The following is a 20,108-nucleotide window of genomic DNA, read 5'->3' as shown; positions in this document are numbered from 1 at the left end:
GAGAGAGAGGTGGACAGCTCCCCTCAGAGACCCTCCCTGCACCATGGTATGTCATTAAAGCCCTACTATGAGGAGCACCTCTTGTTAACAGGACAAAAATGTCAACAGCTGACATGAGACAATCAGTTGAAAATCACAAAGTTTTTGCACGTGTGATGGGGAGCTCACAGCTTTCTGCATCGGTCTATGCTTCTGTAATATCTCCCCCTAATAGGCACCAATGTGAAGAAGGTGGGTGTCATGGTGTCACCTCCCTTGGCTAGCAGTGTACTATTTCCTGTTACCATGGTTTCACCATCACAAGCCCGACTGGCCTCTTTGTAGGCGACTGTCATACATGAAATGGTCCCAGATGGCCAGCATTGATTTCATTAACTGAGCTTCTTTTAAGAGGATCCAGTGATTTTTTTTTATTCACAGGGATTATCTCTCGCGACAGACCGGCAACGTTTAGACAGATTTCACCAAGCACTGTCCCTTATTAACTCTGTCAGTCTCTAGGAGATACACAGAGACAACCCCTCACCCAACCACCACCACTACCCCCCTCACTCTTCCTCTTCCTCTGTGGCAGCCTGCGCCAAAGAGAACATATGGCAGGGAGTCAAAGCTCGATAGCACTCGGTGATGGCTGCATGAGACATTGGGCTGCTACACTGCTGCTGTTCATCCGGTTATTGTATTTCATAAAATGGATAACTGCAGTCCTCTTGTGTGATTGGTGGAGTGACATCAGAAAATACCCGCTGATCTCAAAATCATGTCTTCTTAGAGACAGTGCAGTCAGTAATGTGATGTCTTTAAAATCGGCTGATGTGATACTGATCATGGATCAGTCCCTGCTTTTAAAAATCTTAACTGAAAGCTCCCGGATAACAGATTGAGGAAAAGCCAATCCTTTTCCTAATGTCTGTTATTATGTTCAAACTTAGACATCCTATTCCAAGATAACAATGTTTTGAATTTCTTTATAGTATGCATTTAAGAATGACTACACTATCCTGTTGTAGGGTACTATAGCAGAGGCTGTTTTCTGAAACCAGAGACTGTGTTCTCTGAAGCTCTCTGTGTGTCCTTGACCAGTTTTGTAAAGAGGTTCATTGGTTTTTGTCAGCAGAATTACTGCACATTATCTATCCCTCCTGGCACACTGGCTGTTTTTCTTTGGCTTTTAAAAACTGCCTTTATAAAGCCTCCTCTGGAAAAAACCACACACACATACCACATGAATAACTTTGGAACAATTTCTAGCCTAATATATTTTTCAAAACTTGTTAACTCTCAAATTTTACTGGCGTCAATTCTAATTTCAGTCTTGTCTTTTTTGCCAAGTGTAGCACTGAGATGATAGATGGATGCTGGAAGATATCTTTTTTGGTATCTTTTGTGCTCAATACTGCTTTTACTACAGTCAATAACAATCTCTTTATTGAGAAGTTATAACACACAGAATGGGTTTGCACTCCTTGGGGAGTTCTGGTCATAAAGACTAAATATTTTGTGGTGTGCCCCATGGTTCCATCCTGGATACTGTTCTTATTCTATATGCTGCCTTTAAGGCTGCAGAACCTTAGAAAAACATCAGTCACCCAACTATGTTTAAAGACATACATGTATACCTGTTTTGGAGAAGGTTGAGACACAATGATTCGGATAACAAATCAAACATTTTGCTTGGGTTCCGTTCGGCCCACTTGATATGCTGCTGTGTTGTGCTATGGCCTACGTGACAACGCCTGAACGCTACACAGGCTCCGCTCCAACTGAGCGTGTGTAAGTGCCATGCTGCACTGCTGTGCGGGTGCCGTGTTTGACTGTGGGTAATGGCAGCCTTTTGATGGTCATTTACACACTGTCCATAACAATAACTATGTCAGGTAACAAACTGCGTTGGGTTTGGGTCGGGTTCGGACTTAAAAATCAGAAAGCCTGTCAGGAAATTGTGTCCCGAGCCGCCATCTCGTGTGCTCAACTGTGTGTGCGGGATGTCCCCCCCCCCCCAGTATAATGGTAGGGGAAACACTGTAAAAAGAAGTAACCGGTGTAACATTTTAACTGGCTTCCATGCTGCTTTTTACGGTTCACTAACTCGTTTTTTTGCCTATCACACAAGTAGAAAAAACACAGAAAGGCATACTTGTCTACTGCAGAGCCATGTACACCACTCTAGTCTACTGCAATGGGAAAGGAGTCTATTTTCTATTTTTTTAGCAAATTTTCTTGTCTTTAATAAATGGTGTACATGCACTTATTTTGGTGGAAAGGCGGTACTGGACAGAGACATAGATTCAGATACTGTATCTCCCTTTTTCTTGCCTGACATACACTTACAGTCCCAACAGTATGTGCAGTGTGCCAATTCTTTAATGAAATACAGTGTTCTTCCATCTGCTGTGTTGAAACTGAAATATGTCCATTAATGTACAGAGAAAATCAGTCAAAATGTGTTCCCACCCCCACAACACATGTACTCCATGCATTATTCACTTCCGCCACTGGCTTTAAGTGAAGTGTAAACAGGCCCATCAGACAACCAAAGAGAGATAAATGTTTGAGTCTCTTTAATGGCTTTCGTTCAGTGACATTCACTTTTTAACTAGCTGTAATGAACTCCAGCCACCACAAACTCACGCGCACACACATTTTTCACACAGTAGCCTGTAAAACATCCTCACCGCTCACGCACTTAAACATCCCCCGAGCAAAGTAACACCCTGTTGTAGACAAAATACTCTGTTTAATATCAGCAGTCAAACACGGAGCACTGGGGAGCTGTGGTTAGCAGCCGGTTTGGACCGTGTGCTTTTCCTCCTCGCAGCTCACTGATTTGAGCTTCATTCGATGTGAGAGCTACTTCAGCAAGAGGGGGAGAGAGAGAGAGAATGACAGTGACAGAAAGGGAGAGATTATGTTTACATCCCTGTTTTGAGTGTGTGTGTGTGTGTGTGTGTGTGTGTGTGTGTGTGTGTGTGTGTGTGTGTAATAGGCTACTGTAGGAAAGTATGCAAATGACCATGCATGTCTTTCGGGGATTTGCTAAATGGGATTTTTGAGGACGATGTTTTGTCCTTTGGTGCATTTCTGAAATTATGGCTGACACCTTCCTCAGAGAAAAGAAGACTAAACTAGACAGATACCGGCTTGTGTGTGTGTGTGTGTGTGTGTGTGTCACGTGGTTACACCGTGTGCAGAGTTATTGCGTGTTTGTTGTCACTCTGCGTTGACGCCCGGCAAGACGCTGTCGAAAAAACGCTACTGGGAATACATTTGATTTGCAAATGAAAAACACACCCGCACATTTGCAAAGACACACACGCCTACGCACACACACACACACACACACACCCCCTACACATAGACACAGGTGTGTTTGTTCCCCGCGGGGATGATTTGCAGCTGAATAGGTGTGTTGCAGTGGCTGACAAAATGCTTCCAGGGGAAAAACAAGCCTGTATGCACCAAGGACATGCCATTTACCAGTGTTGTACCTTTTATCAATAGAAGCCTGTGAAAACACCTTTAGTTACTGCTAGAGTGGCTCTATTAAAATTCAACCAAGTGCTGTTTGCACTAACTTTCCAGTCAATGCTTACTGTTCACATTGTGTTTCAAGGTCGTCTCTCTTTACACTCACAGGTGTGTGTGTGTGTGTGTGTGTGTGTGTGTGAAGCTCAGACGACGGCAACTAAGTTTCACTGGAGCCTAAATGTCACCAGACACTTTACTATTTCATTTTTCACATTCAAGGTATGTGCTGTAGCATGTTTATCCTCCGTTTCTCACGTGTGTCTACATCAGGGTGTGCACTGGCAGCCAGCTGGTTTTGATGACCCGTAGCGTCACCTCTCCATCGCCCCGTTGAGAAAGCACAGGTGTTTTCACTGATAGCTCTCTCTCTTTCTCTCAACCAGGAAGTGACAACCGTCCACACCTCCTCGCCCAAAAGAGTGAAGTCCGGTAGTCTCACACAGGCTGACCCATCAACACATCAGACCATGGCCTCACCTAAGGACACCACTCTTTGTAAGTGCTTTGTTTTTCATTTGGAAATTGCATTTTTTAAGAATGAAGTTAAAAACTTTACGGAGGCTTTGATACAACATCAGATGTGTTATAACATATGACAGCAGGCCTAGCTCTCTGATTGCATCATGGTTAGTCTGTCAAACAAACAACCAAGGCTGCCGCATGCTTAATGCAATGTGGTGTCCCATTTGTTCTACGAGATAAACATTTGGAAGAAAGCAGCTTTTGAAAACTAGATTGTTCATTGCCAGATAAGGCTGCCTCCCTGGCAGGTTTTTAATGGGAAGCTGGGGGCTCGCTAGATACCGCTTCCATTACTGTGATAACGACACTGTGGTGGCTACCTCCAGTTAGTTTTCCACTGACGCTGATAGTAAGTACACAGAGATGGAGCTTACAGTGCAAGGTACAGTCCATTTTTTTAACTGCCAGGATCAAAGATAAACTAAAGAGAGCAGGTCCTAACACACAGGCCACTCAGGGAGGAGTCAGTGTTACTTAGTGGATTAAACAATTAAAAATTAAAAAATGTGGATTAAAATAAAAGAAAACTACAATTTGATTCTGTAAAACTATTAAGAGTTTTCTCAAAACACTGCTTGTTGAGCAGATCATATCATATTCCCCCCACATTCAAATTAGAACAAGATTACAAGTCTACAGCCGTACTAGCAGCTCTGTGAGGCTAATGCTAAATGCTAGCTTTAGCGTTGTAATACGTTCACAGTGACAATGCTAACATGCTGATGTTTTGACAGATATACTGTTTACATTGATCAGCACCTTAGTTTAGCTTTTTATCATTCTAACATTTGCTAAATAGCGCTAAACATAAGGGACAGGTGAGGCTGATGGGAGTGCCATTAGTTTTGCATTATTTGGTCATGAACCAAAGCCTTTGAAAACATTTAAAGGAGTTGCACAACAACCTGGGCTGCTACCAATCCCTCAACACTGAAAACCAACCAATCTAACTAACTAAATACAGAGTGGTTGACCATGAAGTTAAGACTGAAAGATGTCTCATTCATTCTATTATTTGGGGCCAATTTTACGCTTTTGTTGGACAGTAACAATGAATAAGGGACAGGCTTGATGTACTTATGAACATAACACATGAAGATACGTTACACAGCATTATGATTTTTTGATGATATGATTTTTGTGATATGAATCACAAAACATTTCTGGCAATGTGATTTCATCTTTACTTATCATATTTTAACGCTGGGGCAGAAGCTTGGGCAGCCTTTTGTGTTGTATCTTGATGCAGGAGTTGGTGTTTAGGTTTAAGCAACAAAACTACTTGGTTAGGGTTGGAAAAAGATCGTGATTTACTTTAGTCTTGTGAGTCGACTAAAGACTCATGACTGATGACAGATTATCTCGTATCTAATGAAACTCGTATCTAATGACTGACAATAACTGAATACTGACTTTTAGTTTCATACAGGACACAAACACCTGACTCCTGGGTCAAAGTCCTGTGTTTGTTGGACCCTGCCACCCTTCTTCAGTGGAGTTTGTCGCTCTTTATACAGTGTCTGTTGCTATTAACATCTTATGGCTTATCATGCTCAATGTTAGATATGTATACGGACATGGACAGAGACTTTTGTATGTACTCTGTGTTCATGTCATGCATCAATAAGGATTGCCCGATTGCCCGGGGCAAGTAAAACTCACGGTCGGGCATGTAAACTAACAACTCACTTGCCCAATTGGGCAAGTTGCTAAAAATAGTAAAAGTTAATAACTAATTGATAAAATAAATGTATTTTAAAACGTGCTCCTTCGGCTCTGATGCAGTGGTCTCTCTGCCTGAAGTCAGAAGCACACGCTGTGTAACAATGTCCTGCCCACAGCCCCATTGATATTATTTTGCGCGACGAATGCTTCATATAGTAACAGAACAATATACTATTTATGGTGTTGTGTCATCATGTCATTTCTGTCTCTACATGGTCATGCGTTAACAATTCTCCTCTGCTCTCTGTATCGCGCACAGCGGAGTCCCGCCACACACACAGGTGATCACGCTAGAGCGGCTTGGGCCGCATTTTCCTGACCAAACCTGACCCTGAGCCCGGTGCAGTTTGTCAGCTGACAAAGTTGTTGTTATGGACACTGTGTAAATAACCATCAACAGACTGCTGTTACGCACAGACAAACAGCTGCTTGCGCAGCAGCGTAGCACAGCACTCATGCTGAGCTTGTGTTGCGTCCAGGCGTTGTCACATAAATAACAACTTCCAGCACTTAAATAGGTCATAGCACAAAACAGCAGCATGTCATGTGACTTTTTACTTTTATTATATTCAATACAATTGTATGTTCCTAAATCTTGAGACACCTCATATGTAAGCTAGACAGACATTTCATCTGCTCATACTGTGCACACATGTACTGTATGTACTTAGTCCTAAAGAGCCCTTCTGGTGACAGTAGATACACAGAAACATCCCAGCAGGCTGTGCTTTGCAAGCATACAAAAAAGTTTCACGCATGTGAAAATTATTTTTCATGCGTGTGCTTCACCTCTGCTGCTACAACTCCATCCTAGGGGAAACACTGCTGTGTGCGTTTTGTGCAACAGGTAGATGTGGTAGTCTACTGGTAGAGTAGAGGGAGAGCTAAGTAGCGTTGAAGTAGAGTAGAGCAGGGCAGAGAGATGGAAGCAAAGTATATTAAACCCGGTGTTAATACAGCAGAACTGGAGAGAGGGGTGAAAAATAAATAGAGGTGGGCATGGCTCAAGTAGGGCGCAAAATTATAGACGGAGAATGATTGACACATTTTTCACTTTAAGCCCTGACACTGTCATATTTGCGTAGGAATTAAGCTACAATACATGACATATGTTGTTTTAATTAATAAATACAGTGTGAATAAAGATTACATAACATAAAAATAACTGCAGTCTTTGTTATTTGATAGCCGCTTATATTAAACAATTTTTATAGGACAAGCAAAAACTGACTTTGGGCAAGTGAAAAAAAACCTTAGCGTTGAACCCTGTGCATATTTATACACATTTTCTGAAAGCTTTCAGATGAAAGGGATGAAAGGATTAAAGTCTTTACAGCACAAAATCTTGGGGGCAGTGTTACATAATTCAAACAAAATACAAACCTAGGACACAAAGAAGACACTTCTGGCGGATCAAATTGGTAATATAGTTAAAAGAATTGTCCGTCCACATTTCACATTGCATTCAGTGTCCTCACAGACCACTGCCTTCTACAGCGCTACCTCTGTTTAAAGGTACATTATCACGACCTCCTTCACTGTCACCATGTTTGTTGTTACTTGAAAATTTTGACTGCCCTCTAGTGCCTTCTAGTGAATTTATCTATGTCAAAATAAAGGATGCATGGACGTATGCAGGGTCCAAAACTAACTCTCGCCACTCGCCAATTACAGGTTTTTAAGACCACTTGCCACTCTGGTGAGTTATTTTTTTTACCAGCAAAAAATGCATTTTTTTGTTACTGGGGAACGATGGTGGTATCGGCTGGTTTCCTGGCAGAGTAATGTGTATTTCAGGCAGAGATGATCTTTGGTCACGTAAGTGCGTCAGTCATGACGTCATCACAGCGCGCCGAGGTGGATAGCTGTTGTTAGGCTCGTTTGAGATGAACTGAGCCTCGCCTGGAAAGTAGACGAAAGCAGGCAGCCGCAGCGGGGGGCGGTGACAAAAAGCTGCGGTGAAGTCGAACAGATTCCCGACAGTTTCCAGCAGCCTTCAGTCCGTACAGAACCGTACAGTCACAGAAAACACTTACATCCTGTCTGGAATGATGTCAGTTCATTAAAAAAGTAATCAGACCCATATATCCGTTTGTTTTCAGTCTCCAATTGTTTTAATTATGATAGATTAATTTATTAAAATGCTTTACAGGTGATCTGTAGTTTATGTTCATGGTTTATCCTCCATTTGACATGAATTCTCCTGTAAAGAGAGCATCATATCAGTTTGACCTGTCGCCACCCCCCAGTCTCATCCACCGGCAGCATTAAGTGACTTGACTTTTTTTCCTTTAAATTATTATTATTTGGTTGGCTGGTAAAATAAGTGCCTGGCTGGTAAAAAATTTCACTTATCAGCCAGCCTAGCTAGCATTATTTACCCTCCTTTCCCACAAGCTCTGGCAACATGGTTGGTAAAAACGAGCGCATCACAGCCCCTTAAAAACAGTTTTTTCCCCTCTACTTTCTTTTCTATTCTTTGGCAATACAAACATCTTCACATGTCACGTTCATGCAAATAAAAAATTGAAAATAGAAAGGCAGTGAGAGAAATGGTGATTGAGGGAGAATCTAAAGTGATGGAAGTGATGACAGACCTCAAAGTAGCATTGAGGTGTTAAACACACACATTCTTACACACACGCTCATAAACTCAACCATGCATGTTCACACTCAATATATTCACACTCAGACTGAGAGCCTCTCGGTGTCTACCTGAGATCAGTCAGGCTTTGTCACCCTGCAAGTCTCTAAATCTCTATGCCGTGTCTAAAATTGGAGTTTGTTGACAATCCTGTTGTCCTGACTGAGAGACAGCTTTTGTCTTTGCTGACAAGTTGTCAGTGACAAGGGCAAATAATCTGCCAGGTCAAATGACAGGGGGGTCTACAGGGGCTGTTACCTGCAAAGCTGCAACGTTTAAATGACTGTGCTGTAAGCAGATGCAAATCTCACCTCTAAATCTCCATGCTGCTGCTCTTTCTAAACAGGCCCCTTGTTTACTTGTTTCCTCTCGTACATGTATAACATCACCAGAATCACCACCATGAAACCGTGGCTGGCTTTGTGGAACACACAGTAGTAGGAGTAAATAGGAATACCTTTTTTATTTTATTATTTAAAGGCTGTGTGTATTTTTATATTAGTCTGTGGCTGACTTTACTTGTCAGACACACTTGGCCCAGGAGAATTTTTCAGAGTGTGCAAATGCTGCCAGTTGGAGCTCGATCTGCCAAAAGACATTTTTTTGTTTTAATTAATCTCCTCCCAGATTTGCCTGCCAAATAATGATGTCTTTATAATATTATCCTGAGGAAAAACAAAGATTTTCCTCCCGTCAGTTTCAGATTTTGAGCCCCTCAGTGTCTATTATGGGAGAGAAATTAGCCCTACAGATATGATTGATGTTTGTAAATTGAAAATTGAGGTTTGACTGAAATGTGTATTGATCTGAGGTTGTTTTTGGCATCTTAAGCCATACAATGTCTATACACTGGGAAGGTTTAGTATGCATGGTAATGTGGTTGTTCTCTAAAATCCTTGACATTAAATAATAATGCTTCTAAACCATGCTGAACAAATAAATCCCTTCTATAAATCTGGGGGCGTTTTATCATGATTACTCTCAGTATTTTTGGTTTCACCTTGACTAATGGTCTGTTTACCCAAGTAATTATTATTCATAATTTCTGTCTGCTGTGTTCTTTTGTGTGTTCCCTACATTTCATCTTTAAGTGAGACTATATAACTTTTATGAGAAGAAAAAACATAATCTTCCTGTCACAAACAAAAACCTGAATTAATGAGCAATAAAATGCTCAAATACACACAGAGGTTTGGCTGCTTCAGCCTTTATTAGTCTGCTATGACCGGTGGCTTATGATAACTAATGAAAGCTAGCTTTAGTTAGCTAACATTAGACGGATGTTCCTGCTGTGTAACTAACCGAGGCAGTTCATTGACTTCATGACTTACAGTGCACAGTTTGAAAAAGCAACTGAATCTTCGAACAGTAGTTGCTTAGCTTCGCATAAAGACTGGGAGCAGGTGGAAACAGCAAGCCTGGCTCTGTCCAAAGTTAGAACATCCACCCACCAATAAGTGAGCACATTGACTGCTCATCCAGGTTTCTTTTGGGAAGTTCCCTTCTGTGAGGATCTGTTAAAGATTATTTCCTTGCTTTTATTTTTTCCCCTTACTTTTCCTTGTTCGCGTGTTAAATTTTAAAAGTTCTGTGTCAATTATTATTTAAAAAGCAGCCTTTGTGAACACTTCTATGTAGCTCGTCCAGGTTCATTTTACAAGTGCATTCAGACTCGCTAGCGACATTAAGGTACAGCCCCACATCTGTGAATATCTGCCTTTGCAAATACATAAATGTCTAGTCCCAGAATACGATACAACCCCCCGTTCAAAAATGAAATCTAGAAAAAAACATTGCCTTGTTTGTCACCAGTATGCTAATTGCACTTCACTATAATAAGAGAAAAAATTAAGCTACAGTAAATAAATATCCTATGACCCTGTCTACTCAGCACCACTCTCCAACCCTGACTATCTTTTTGACTAGAAATTGTTAGGGATTGGGAAAGCCTTGACACTGAGTTCTCACAGAGAAAAGAAAAACAGGTGAAGTAACCCATGAGTCATTAGCATTGATTAGCACATCCAGATACAGCATATTAGACAACATGGAACAGTAAATCTCTTTGTTGGCAATTTACTCAACAAAACAAAGTAATTAATCACATACATAACTTTATTTACTGAAAGTTATTTTAGTTTTAAACTCACTTGAATGTGCACTCACTTCAGTTTGGGGAGATTCTCAGGCCCCTTCATTAGGTATTCTACAGGAGTATGTTTATTTTCCACTTTAGGAACAGGAAATCCATGTGCAATTTCAGTGGGATTATCAGCAGAGTGCAGCTTCTCCACAAGCCTGATAACCACACTTTTCTCTCGTCAATGTGCCGGGGTGGGCTCCTGGAGAACACCCTGTGTTTCATATATGAGGTTGGTAAACAGGCATGATCGCGGCAAATAATATTGAAAGAATAGACATGAATGATTCCTGCAGGGTTATATAAAGCCAGATTCTCTCTCGTATTGTCAAAACAGATGTGGTTTTAAAGAGTGAACATAAGGTCACTGGTTTAAAAGAGGACCTTTGCCACTGCTTTAGGGCAACGTGTGTCCAGGACAGAGGGAAAACACGGAAGAAAAGAAAGAGAGACAGAAAGAAAGAGAGGATAACAGTATGATTTCCTGTCTACCATTTACCTTCAAACTGATTATGTCTTAATCGTTGAAGGTTTCTCACTCAATTCTCCCGGGCCTCTGCCCAGCAGGCACTGCAGTGAATTTCCTCACTTTGTGCTGGTTGCAGTGCCTTACTGTCCATCTGAAGAGCTGTCTTTGAAAAAGCTTCAAAGAAAGGTACACTCAACTCCTCTCGGCAGAATGTTTTAAATCATTCACAACACTGAAAAAAGGGTGAGCAGCTTTTACTGGCAATATTTAACTCAAGAGGGACATGGTGAGCATGTAGCTCGGTCCTATACAACAGCAGGTTTTTAACACATTGAACTTCGTGTAGGAGCTGCGCTATCAAAGTGTTTCTTTGAGAAAAAAACATGTCTGGGAAGCAGTGATGTAGACACGCTGTAAGTGATGCTGTGCACTTCAATCTATAATGTACATAGAGAGGCAGAGTTAAATAAGGAAAAGGTATATTAAGCCCTGTTCGCACGGGATACACCAGGGGACCTCTAGTCATTTCTAGACTAGTAATAATTGCGGATGTCATCTGTGATGTAATCCAGTGTGAATTTGCCATGTCTTTATTTGTTAAGTAAAAATTCCACCACAAATTACTCACCATAGTTATAAATCATGTGATAATTTTAGTCCAATGCAAATCAGCATCTCACTAATTTGGTGTTGTATTTAGGTTTTGTATTTTCTCATCTGTTTTCTGCCTCTTTCCCAGTTGAGAATTATGAAGGCTGCGTTGGCAATTATAAATGAAAGTATTGACAGCATTTTGGGTGCAAGATGTAATTTTGCATTGATAGCCCAACATCCATTAAGTGGTAACAAACCATTTAATTTTTGAGAGAGGGTTAGGGTTAGTTTGGCGCTCCACTGACTCATTGAGCACTCCATTTTTAAGCGCTATCCATTTAGAGGTGGTGAAATCTTAATGTTTCGTGATGTAAATGTATTTCCATTTTTTAATTTCCTGTTTGCTTTACGGACAGACAGACAGACAGACAGACAGACAGACAGACAGACAGCTACTTTAACATGCAATTTGCCCATTGCCCCCCCCCCCCCTTTTCGTCTCCACTGGTTAGTTAATGTTAGCCTTGGATACTCTGCACTGCGCACCACCTGCGTCAGGTGGGAGCTAGCTAGCAGCGCAGCTCATTCAGCGATTATTGCTGGAAACATGGTAGCCACCCTCCGGTCTCCCTTATAGGTAAGTGGCTTCATTTTGAGCTGCAGAATTCCTTTAGTATTAGTAAATCATGCGATAAATGAGCGGCCCTGCTAGCTAGCTCCCACCAGAATGGGTTAGTGCACAGTCCAGGACTCTAAAGAGTAGCAAAACTAACATACACCAACAAGTGTAACCGGTCAAAACATTCTCGGCCTTAGAGTGAATAACTGTTAACCGTTGACATCCATAGTTTGTGCACTAAACACATATGAGATGTTTTATTTTGTAAGTTTTAGAGGTGCTGTTAGGTGTGTGTTTTGAACTTTGGACAAAGCCAGTCTTCACTCCCATTCTTTGAGCTAAGCTAAGCTAATCCCTTCCTGGCTCCACTTCCCTTTCAGAGTCGTGTACAGACGAGACTCTGAAAGGGAACCATTAGCCTGCTTACTAAAAATCTGAACTTCATATCCTAAAAATCTGAATGTCATATTCTTTTTTGTTTTGCTGTCAACTTGTCTTAGACTGTACATGAGTAGCGACCTTCTTACTTTGCCAGTGTTTGTTTGTAGTTGTGTGTGTAGGAAGCAAAGTGTGTGAAATCTATCTCCACTGTGCCTGCTGAATCATGAAATGCCATGATATTTACCATCCTAACAAGCAGTAATTTCAAATGCCAAGTGTCCTCCTGCTCTCTGCTGCGTAAATGAAGGATGTACCAAGTGTCTGTTTCCCGGCTGACAGTGTGGGACGTCTGTGTCCATAAGCCTACTGTGACATAAGGTTAAGAGCATGTTGGGTACCTCGACACTAAAAAAAGCCAACCAACATCCACCTTCCCTCTCCCCCAAGTCACTCCTATTTTTTACGAAGGGGACTTCTAAAATAAAATCAGCTGTCACTGGACGCTGGGGCCTCACTGAGCTGTGGAGCACACTGCTGGAGCTGGTCTCCAAGCCTCACTGTCTGCCTGCCCAGGATTTGCTTTGTGTATCAGGTGAAGGCTGGGTGACTAAGCCCATTTCATTCTCTGGAGATCCAAGGTCTTTTCTATTCTGTTGGATTCTATTGTGGTTTGACGTGCAGGGCAACCTACACAGTTACAGAAGGTAAGCGATGTATGCGGACTATCAGCATTTCTAGACTGACTTTTGTATCAACATCAGCCCCACTGTCAGCACAGCTCTTTAAAAGGATTTTCCACACAAGCACAAGTGGAAGGAGACAAATTGGAAATGGTGGATGACATTTTAGCTGATAATGAATCGGTTTGATGTGCCCAGGCTGCGCAGACATGAGTGTAAAATAAGGTGAAGTGCAGGGGGCTGTTTTGTGTTTAAACATCAGGGGCTGGAGCTCCAGAAAGAACGAGACGTGATATTGCAGTATGTTTCCAGGATTCCACTAGGATTTGTGCTTTGTTATAAAACATGCATGGGCCCTTCCTGTTTCCTTCCACCAGACATAACCAGCAGCAATCTGATCTGGAATATTCTAAAAGCATAGCAAATCGGAGACAAAGTGCTTAGCCTCGCATAAGGAAGTACCCGAGGGCAATCCAGCTTCCATGTAAAGAAGTTATTTTGATAGATCTGACAGCTCAATTATTGTGCCTGTTTTGCCTTCGTCGGTAAGGAAGAAATCGCCCTCCACGGCTGACATTTCAATTAGTGTAGCTCGATTTGGCTCCCCTGTCAAACCTCGCCAGCCAAAAGCTTTGGTCAGTAAGTACTGAACAGAAAATTGGGTTGCTTAAGGCTTCTTTTGTGCAGAGAGGGCAGAGAAGGGGGTGACACCTCTGTGATTAGAGGGCGGCCTCTGCTTGACACAGATCTATGGGCCTTGATTTAGCTTTGAGCTACGAAGCCATGCTGCTTTCTCTTGCAACCTTAAATTACTCTCTTGTTCTTTTCTCACTTTCCTGGACACATTCTCCTCTGTTGTCTTATAGCCTAGCACCCCACGAAGCCCTTCACCTCCTCACTTCTAGCTAGCCGGCGGAGCAGCACCTCACCTCTGATCGCTTTCGTGGAGAGGAGGCAGTGACATGGAGGTCAATAGCCCCCGGCTTGGCTCAATATAGCCACCGAGTCATGCATACCAGCAGCAGCATGGCCTCCTCCGTTGACTTTACCCGGCCTCTCTCTCTTCCATTACCCCTCGCACGGTGCCATCATTTGTGCTGCCGCCGTGGCATTGCAGAGATAAGAAGCTAATACTCGGAGAAGAAGAAAATAATAGTGAATGTGGAGGTAAACATGCCTCTAAGCAGTCCAATATGCTCTCCGTCAAAAGCAGAAATGACATAGGTTATAAGTGTGAGACTGTGAAAAAGTTTCCTGACATCAATACTACACAGTAAACAGAGACGTGGCCTTCATTATATTGGGGCATCGTAAACAATGAGAAAGCTATTATTAATGCTAATTAAACATCTGTTGGTGCTAGTAGTAATTAGTTACAGCATAGAGATGGTGACTTTTAAATCTTAGAAAATATCCTCATTAGTAGTTCTTCAATTTTGCCTTTACTTTATTTTCTTCCTTTTCTTTCTCTCACACACACTTCCAATCCACAAATCTCCCTGTCACAGGGGAACATGACGCTGCAGACAGAGCTGGGTTATAAAAGTCAGCCCCCCCTCCCCTCTGAGCGCTGGTTACCTCACCTCCATGCTATGGCAGCTTTGCATACGGCATTCCCCTCTCAGAAGCCAGGGATATCCAAAGTGCTGTTGTCACCGCTCCCGGGCATCAAAACCCGCATGTCTCTGCCTCTCTGACAGCTCCAGACCATGACGTGGACATTTGTCTTGGGTGATAAATGAGGGCATTATCCTTGTGCTTCTATCATTGAGCTGGCATTAAGTTGCACCGCAGCCTCAGGTGTAGGATTTCTGACCCATATTAATAGGATGTTGCGGGTAAAACTCATGTTTATTTTCAGATGATGCTGTCCCGGACAGCCTATTTCTGACGGGTTATTGGTTACACTAACATGCCGGACGTAGCAGAAAGCTAAAATTGGATAAGGAGAGTGTGCTCTTGTCAGTCTCATCTGTATTAACGTCACCAGCAAATGGCACAGCAAAATTCATCCAAGCATTGTTACAAAATACGTGGTTATAAGAGTTTGGTGACATGGGAACTATCTGTAGGGCTGATAACACACAATCTACTCAGGAACATTATAGTCACTCTCAATAGCTCCCCAAGATTCTCTCTGTTTTCATTTTTTTCTGCACTTGTGCCATTTACACCGCTGATATTTTATTCGCAAGTTTCTCAGGTTCATTACATTCAATAAAGAGTTATTGAAGCAAGAAAAAAGCTCTCACAAGAAGCTAATGCGTGAGCTAACTGACATTCAAAATAATTTTTAGCTTTGCCCCATATGAGACAGTAGTTCACCCACAGAAGACGCATTTGTAGCATTAACTTCTGTGTTACAACCAAATCTAATGGCACAGAGGTTGAGCAATGTACTGCTGTTTGGCTGCCGCAAAACGTATTTTAGCCACCTAAAAATATCAGTATCAGTTTGGTGTCGGCTGTACTTGGAGTATTTTCTCCGCTTTACTCTCCACACTAACTGGTAGAGGCAGCAATAGACCAGCAACTCCTGTGTTCTGCTTAGTAAAATTACTTTTTGTCAGCGGAGTCTGGTGGCTTTGAGATAATGGCTTCAGTTCTCCATTGGAAATTGCAGCGCCATTTCGTTTCATGTATCGTAAACAAACACTAGGATACGGTCTACAGGGAATGGGAATCATAAAGAATTCTGGGGAGGTACTGCCATCTTGGAAGGATATGTGTCCGTAGCCATCTATCATCCATTCATCATCACAAGTGTATAAGCATGTGCGAAAAACAAATGCTCACATGAAGAGAAGCTCTCAACAGAGGCAAAGAAGCAAAATTGATAGGGACCTTTACGGATCTTGACAGCTTGCCAACCATTATCGTTATGGTCCCTGATGTCTATGTGGTGTTTGGAGTTCGTGCCTACACCTGTCAGCAATTCAAAAACTTTCTGTCTTTGGAGGCCCACGTTCAATTAAAAGTCAAATGCCAACTACACAATCATCCGGGCAAAGATAAGCTAGCTAATGATATGCTAACTAAATGCTAGAAAGATTTCGGCTAGTCATGCATAATTAATCTACTAGAACCTAGCAAAATGTAACATTAGCCTACCTTTATGTATGTCTGTATACTATATGTGCTGCTTTTGCTGATTTGTATCTCATTCACTGAGTAGTTTCACCACTGAACTTTTGTGTCAGTTCAGCAGTTCTTTTTGACACTTATTGTAAACAACCAGCGGACAACACTCCTAACCTTATCCTTGAAAAATCGCTGACTCACTGTTGGTGAAGACACATTGTCATTCCCTATGGATGATGCATCAAAGCTAATAGGCTCTCTTTCTTCCGTCAAGAATACTGCAGGGCAAAAGTTAACCACGACTCCCAAGGTGCATTTCGGCAAGAGGCATCCGATTACCCAGTTCAAATCCTGGGCTACTAACAGCAGGTGAAAGCGGAAGAATTTTGGTCTAATTGGCCAACAATGGCACTGTGTTTCACCCCAGCTCTGATATGTTTTTCTGTTACATTCAAAGAAACTTCCTGAATCAGCAGCTCCTCTCAGTACCCAGTTGGTGGTTAGTGGTTAAATGTGCAAAGAGACCAAACCAATGGGTGTTTGATTTCTTCATTTATGGATGCCAGGGAAGAGGGCGATACCAAGCCAGTGTGATCATAGGTTTACTATAAGTGGACTATAAGAGAGCAGTTAAGATGAACGGTATGTGCTATACCACTAAGCTCTGACTTATTAATCTAAATACCATAGCAGCAAGAGGGCCTTCACTGGATCCATATGCATTCAACTAGCAGCTGCTCCAAGGCTTTTCAATCGGTTTTGAAGTAGAGCTCACACTGACCTCTACTTTGAGATGAGGTTATACGCGTACGCATATATGTGGAGAAAATATGTAATAATCTAGTGGGAAAACACAACAAGGGGGAGGATTTCAAAATGTCACGAGGTTACAGTGTGAGCACATAATGAGAGGGAATCATTTCTATTTAGGGTCTTCTATCATCCCACGGTGTTGCTGCCCGGAGAGAGAGAACATGCCAAGAGCTAAAAGTGTGGGAGTGTGGGTGTATGCTGAGCCTTAATGGAGCCTTCTCTGTTGCCTAATGATGCTTTGTAGCACAGAAAAGTCAAATGTAAAATCCATGGTCTTCTCTAATTGGCTGTCCACCGGGATGTGCTGAGCAATACGAAGTATCGTACAGTAGTGGTGTATGATCGATGAGTATTCCACTTAGGTTTTGTGTCAACATTTGTTGCAGCTTGTTTGCCTCCGGCCACGTCTTGGTCAAAACTTCTACAGTATCTCCAGATATGCAGATATTTTTATCTGACTCAGGGTGGGATTTTAAGCCATTAAGATAAGAAAAAGGCAAAAAGTAAAACTTTAATATTTCAGACTATTTCCTCGCCATCGGTGTGATTATGTAATATCTTTCTTTGTGTTTGTGTAGCTGCAGATAGACACACGCCAGGAGCCGAGGACCAAGAGGACGAGCCGGTGTCAGTGAAAGAGCGGCTGGCGATGTATCAGGCTGCCGTGTCCAAGAAAGAAACAAGCAGTTCCTCCTCTGCTGCGGTAAGATGATACTTCCACGTGGATGTAAGGAGAGACGGCAGTGAGGATATGCAGGCAGCCGGGGAGACGGCAGACAGGCACAGACATGTTTGGATTCAATTATTACATTGACAATATGGCATTGCCGATGTTTATGACCATTTCATTCACCCCAAAATATAAATCTGCTTTCACCAAACACTGTCCTGCTTGTCGGCTACACTGAGCGAAGGGGTGCCACAGGGCTCGGGTGGGACGGCGGCATTATTTGTCAAAGTGTCAAAAGGCTCAGTACTGGATGGGATAACCAAACCTCTAGAGTGTGAATGGGAGTCAGAGGGAATCATGGACCAGACATTTCATATGGGGCTGCTGTTTCAGCACATTGAATTAGACAATTGAAGACAATTGTTCATAAGAGATATGTTAATTGAAAGTAGTATTACTTATAATGGTTTGTAACGTTGTTGTAGTACTGGACCCCTTACAAAAAAGTAGTGTCCTTGTCATGTTTAAGACTTTCATGAGTTGTTAGCAGTTCCACCAAAGAGACATTTCCCCTCTAAGCTCTAGCTGTGGGCTCATAGGAGTAATATTATCTAATATTTTACAAAGAAAAAAAGATTAGAGGAAAGTCCAGAAAAAGAACATCAACTTTTTCTTCTTTGCTCTCCAGCGCTGCCACTACAGGCACATCTTGAACTGTGTGTCGGGCACCAGTGCTTGAGGGGGCACCAAAACAGCCCAATATGATCATCATGAATCATAATCCTGCGTATTGCATTAACTCTCTGTGTTAAAGTGCTCTCAGATACAATGCAGTTTGAGCTGCGCTGCCTCTGTTTTTACATTGTTGTATTAGTAGTTATACTGCAAAGGATCTGAGTACTTCTTTCACCACTAGCCCTAACACATTGTTGGTTAACTGAAAACTATCTTCCTTCACAACACATATATCTCAAACACATGTTATGAGACCAGCAAATGCAAGAGATAGGTAGGCATTCATCAATCTTTCATGGAAAAGCAGCTATAAATCAACAACAATACACTTTTGTTTTATCTAATTTTAATGCTAGAGTTATAAAGTAAGTAAGTATAACATATGTTTTATCTTACCTAATGATTATTTATGTCATAATGAGAAACTGCTTACAATGCTGCCTTTTTCTTGTTAGCACACAGAACCATCAATCACCATTTCAGAGTAGTGTAACTGCACCTGTAGCGAGAAAAAAAGTGTACTTTGCAGCAAATTTAGATGAACTCCCACAGCCAGCACATCAGCAGGCCTTCACGCTTTAATTAAACACAAAAACATTTCTGAGTATCCCTGAGTCATTAGTCATTACCGAGAACAAAAAAGCCTCAGTGGCTTTGAAGAGCCTGCATGCACTTTGTGAACCCAATAATTCAACTGTGTGAGCAGTTAGTCAGCCAAGGCCACAACAGTAAGTCAGCTCAGGAGGTAAAACTCGAAAATGCTTTTCCCTGAAGAAAATGTGCGTGAATACTGACAGCTGAAAGAGACAGAGAGACACAGACAGACGCAGATAGATGGAGATGTAGATGCTCCAATCAGAGACGGGCAGAAGGTCCAAATCTGCTGTGTGTCTGTATCAAATCATTGTTGAGTACAACTTGTAATGACATGAGTACTACTTCAAAAAGACACTCACAGTCAAAACCTGTGAGTTTCATCACTGAAATGTCTTCACTCTGAGCATTCCAAGACTTAACTGAGGATGTAGACATGCCATATGTAGGTAAAAAAAATGACTGAGAAACGGTTTTAAAAATCTCCACATTTGGATTTTGCTCAAAACTTTAAGGCAGAAATATTAAAAACTGTAGGTCCTATTGCTCAAATGGGCACATCATCTGAAAGTAGACAAAAATATCTACGTTTTGATGTTTAAACTGTGTATGAGGAGTAAAAGTTGTGGAGGCTACAAGAGTTTTAGTTAGAAAATTAAATCTAAAAAATCAGAGCAGCAGAAAATCATTTGTAGCTGACATCACAGGTCATGTGACACACTCAAAGCAGTGAAATACACACCCAATATAAAGTCAGATAAAGTAATGTCCAATCCATGAATCAGTCATGAGGCTACACTGTGTTGTGTTTACAGAAGGCAACCTGCCAACTTCTGGAATCTTTGGACGTGAGGAGACACAGCAGTCACATGCTTACTACAGGCAGATTTACATCCGCATTACTGGTTAGATT

The 20,108-nt window shown here is 41.9% G+C and overlaps 1 protein-coding gene across 3 annotated transcripts in view; it reads left to right on the top strand.

The window, feature by feature from the left end:
* xirp2a (xin actin binding repeat containing 2a) overlaps window positions 1-20,108 on the top strand; it is a 60,683-nt gene that overhangs the window by 22,874 nt on the left and 17,701 nt on the right. For 2 of the 3 annotated variants that reach the window (XM_049570617.1, XM_049570618.1), the window contains 2 exons: window positions 3,912-4,023; window positions 17,775-17,899. In XM_049570617.1, coding sequence (XP_049426574.1) covers window positions 3,912-4,023; window positions 17,775-17,899 — 237 coding nt within the window. Of the gene's footprint in view, window positions 1-3,911; window positions 4,024-13,149; window positions 13,327-17,774; window positions 17,900-20,108 lie in introns of those variants that run through there. The other variant, XM_049570619.1, reaches the window with a different exon arrangement.

Source organism: Epinephelus fuscoguttatus, linkage group LG24, assembly GCF_011397635.1.
Source record: "Epinephelus fuscoguttatus linkage group LG24, E.fuscoguttatus.final_Chr_v1".
NCBI lineage: Eukaryota > Metazoa > Chordata > Actinopteri > Perciformes > Serranidae > Epinephelus > Epinephelus fuscoguttatus.
The sequence above is the reverse complement of the archived record's forward strand: the minus strand, read 5'-3'. Positions and strand labels throughout refer to the sequence as shown.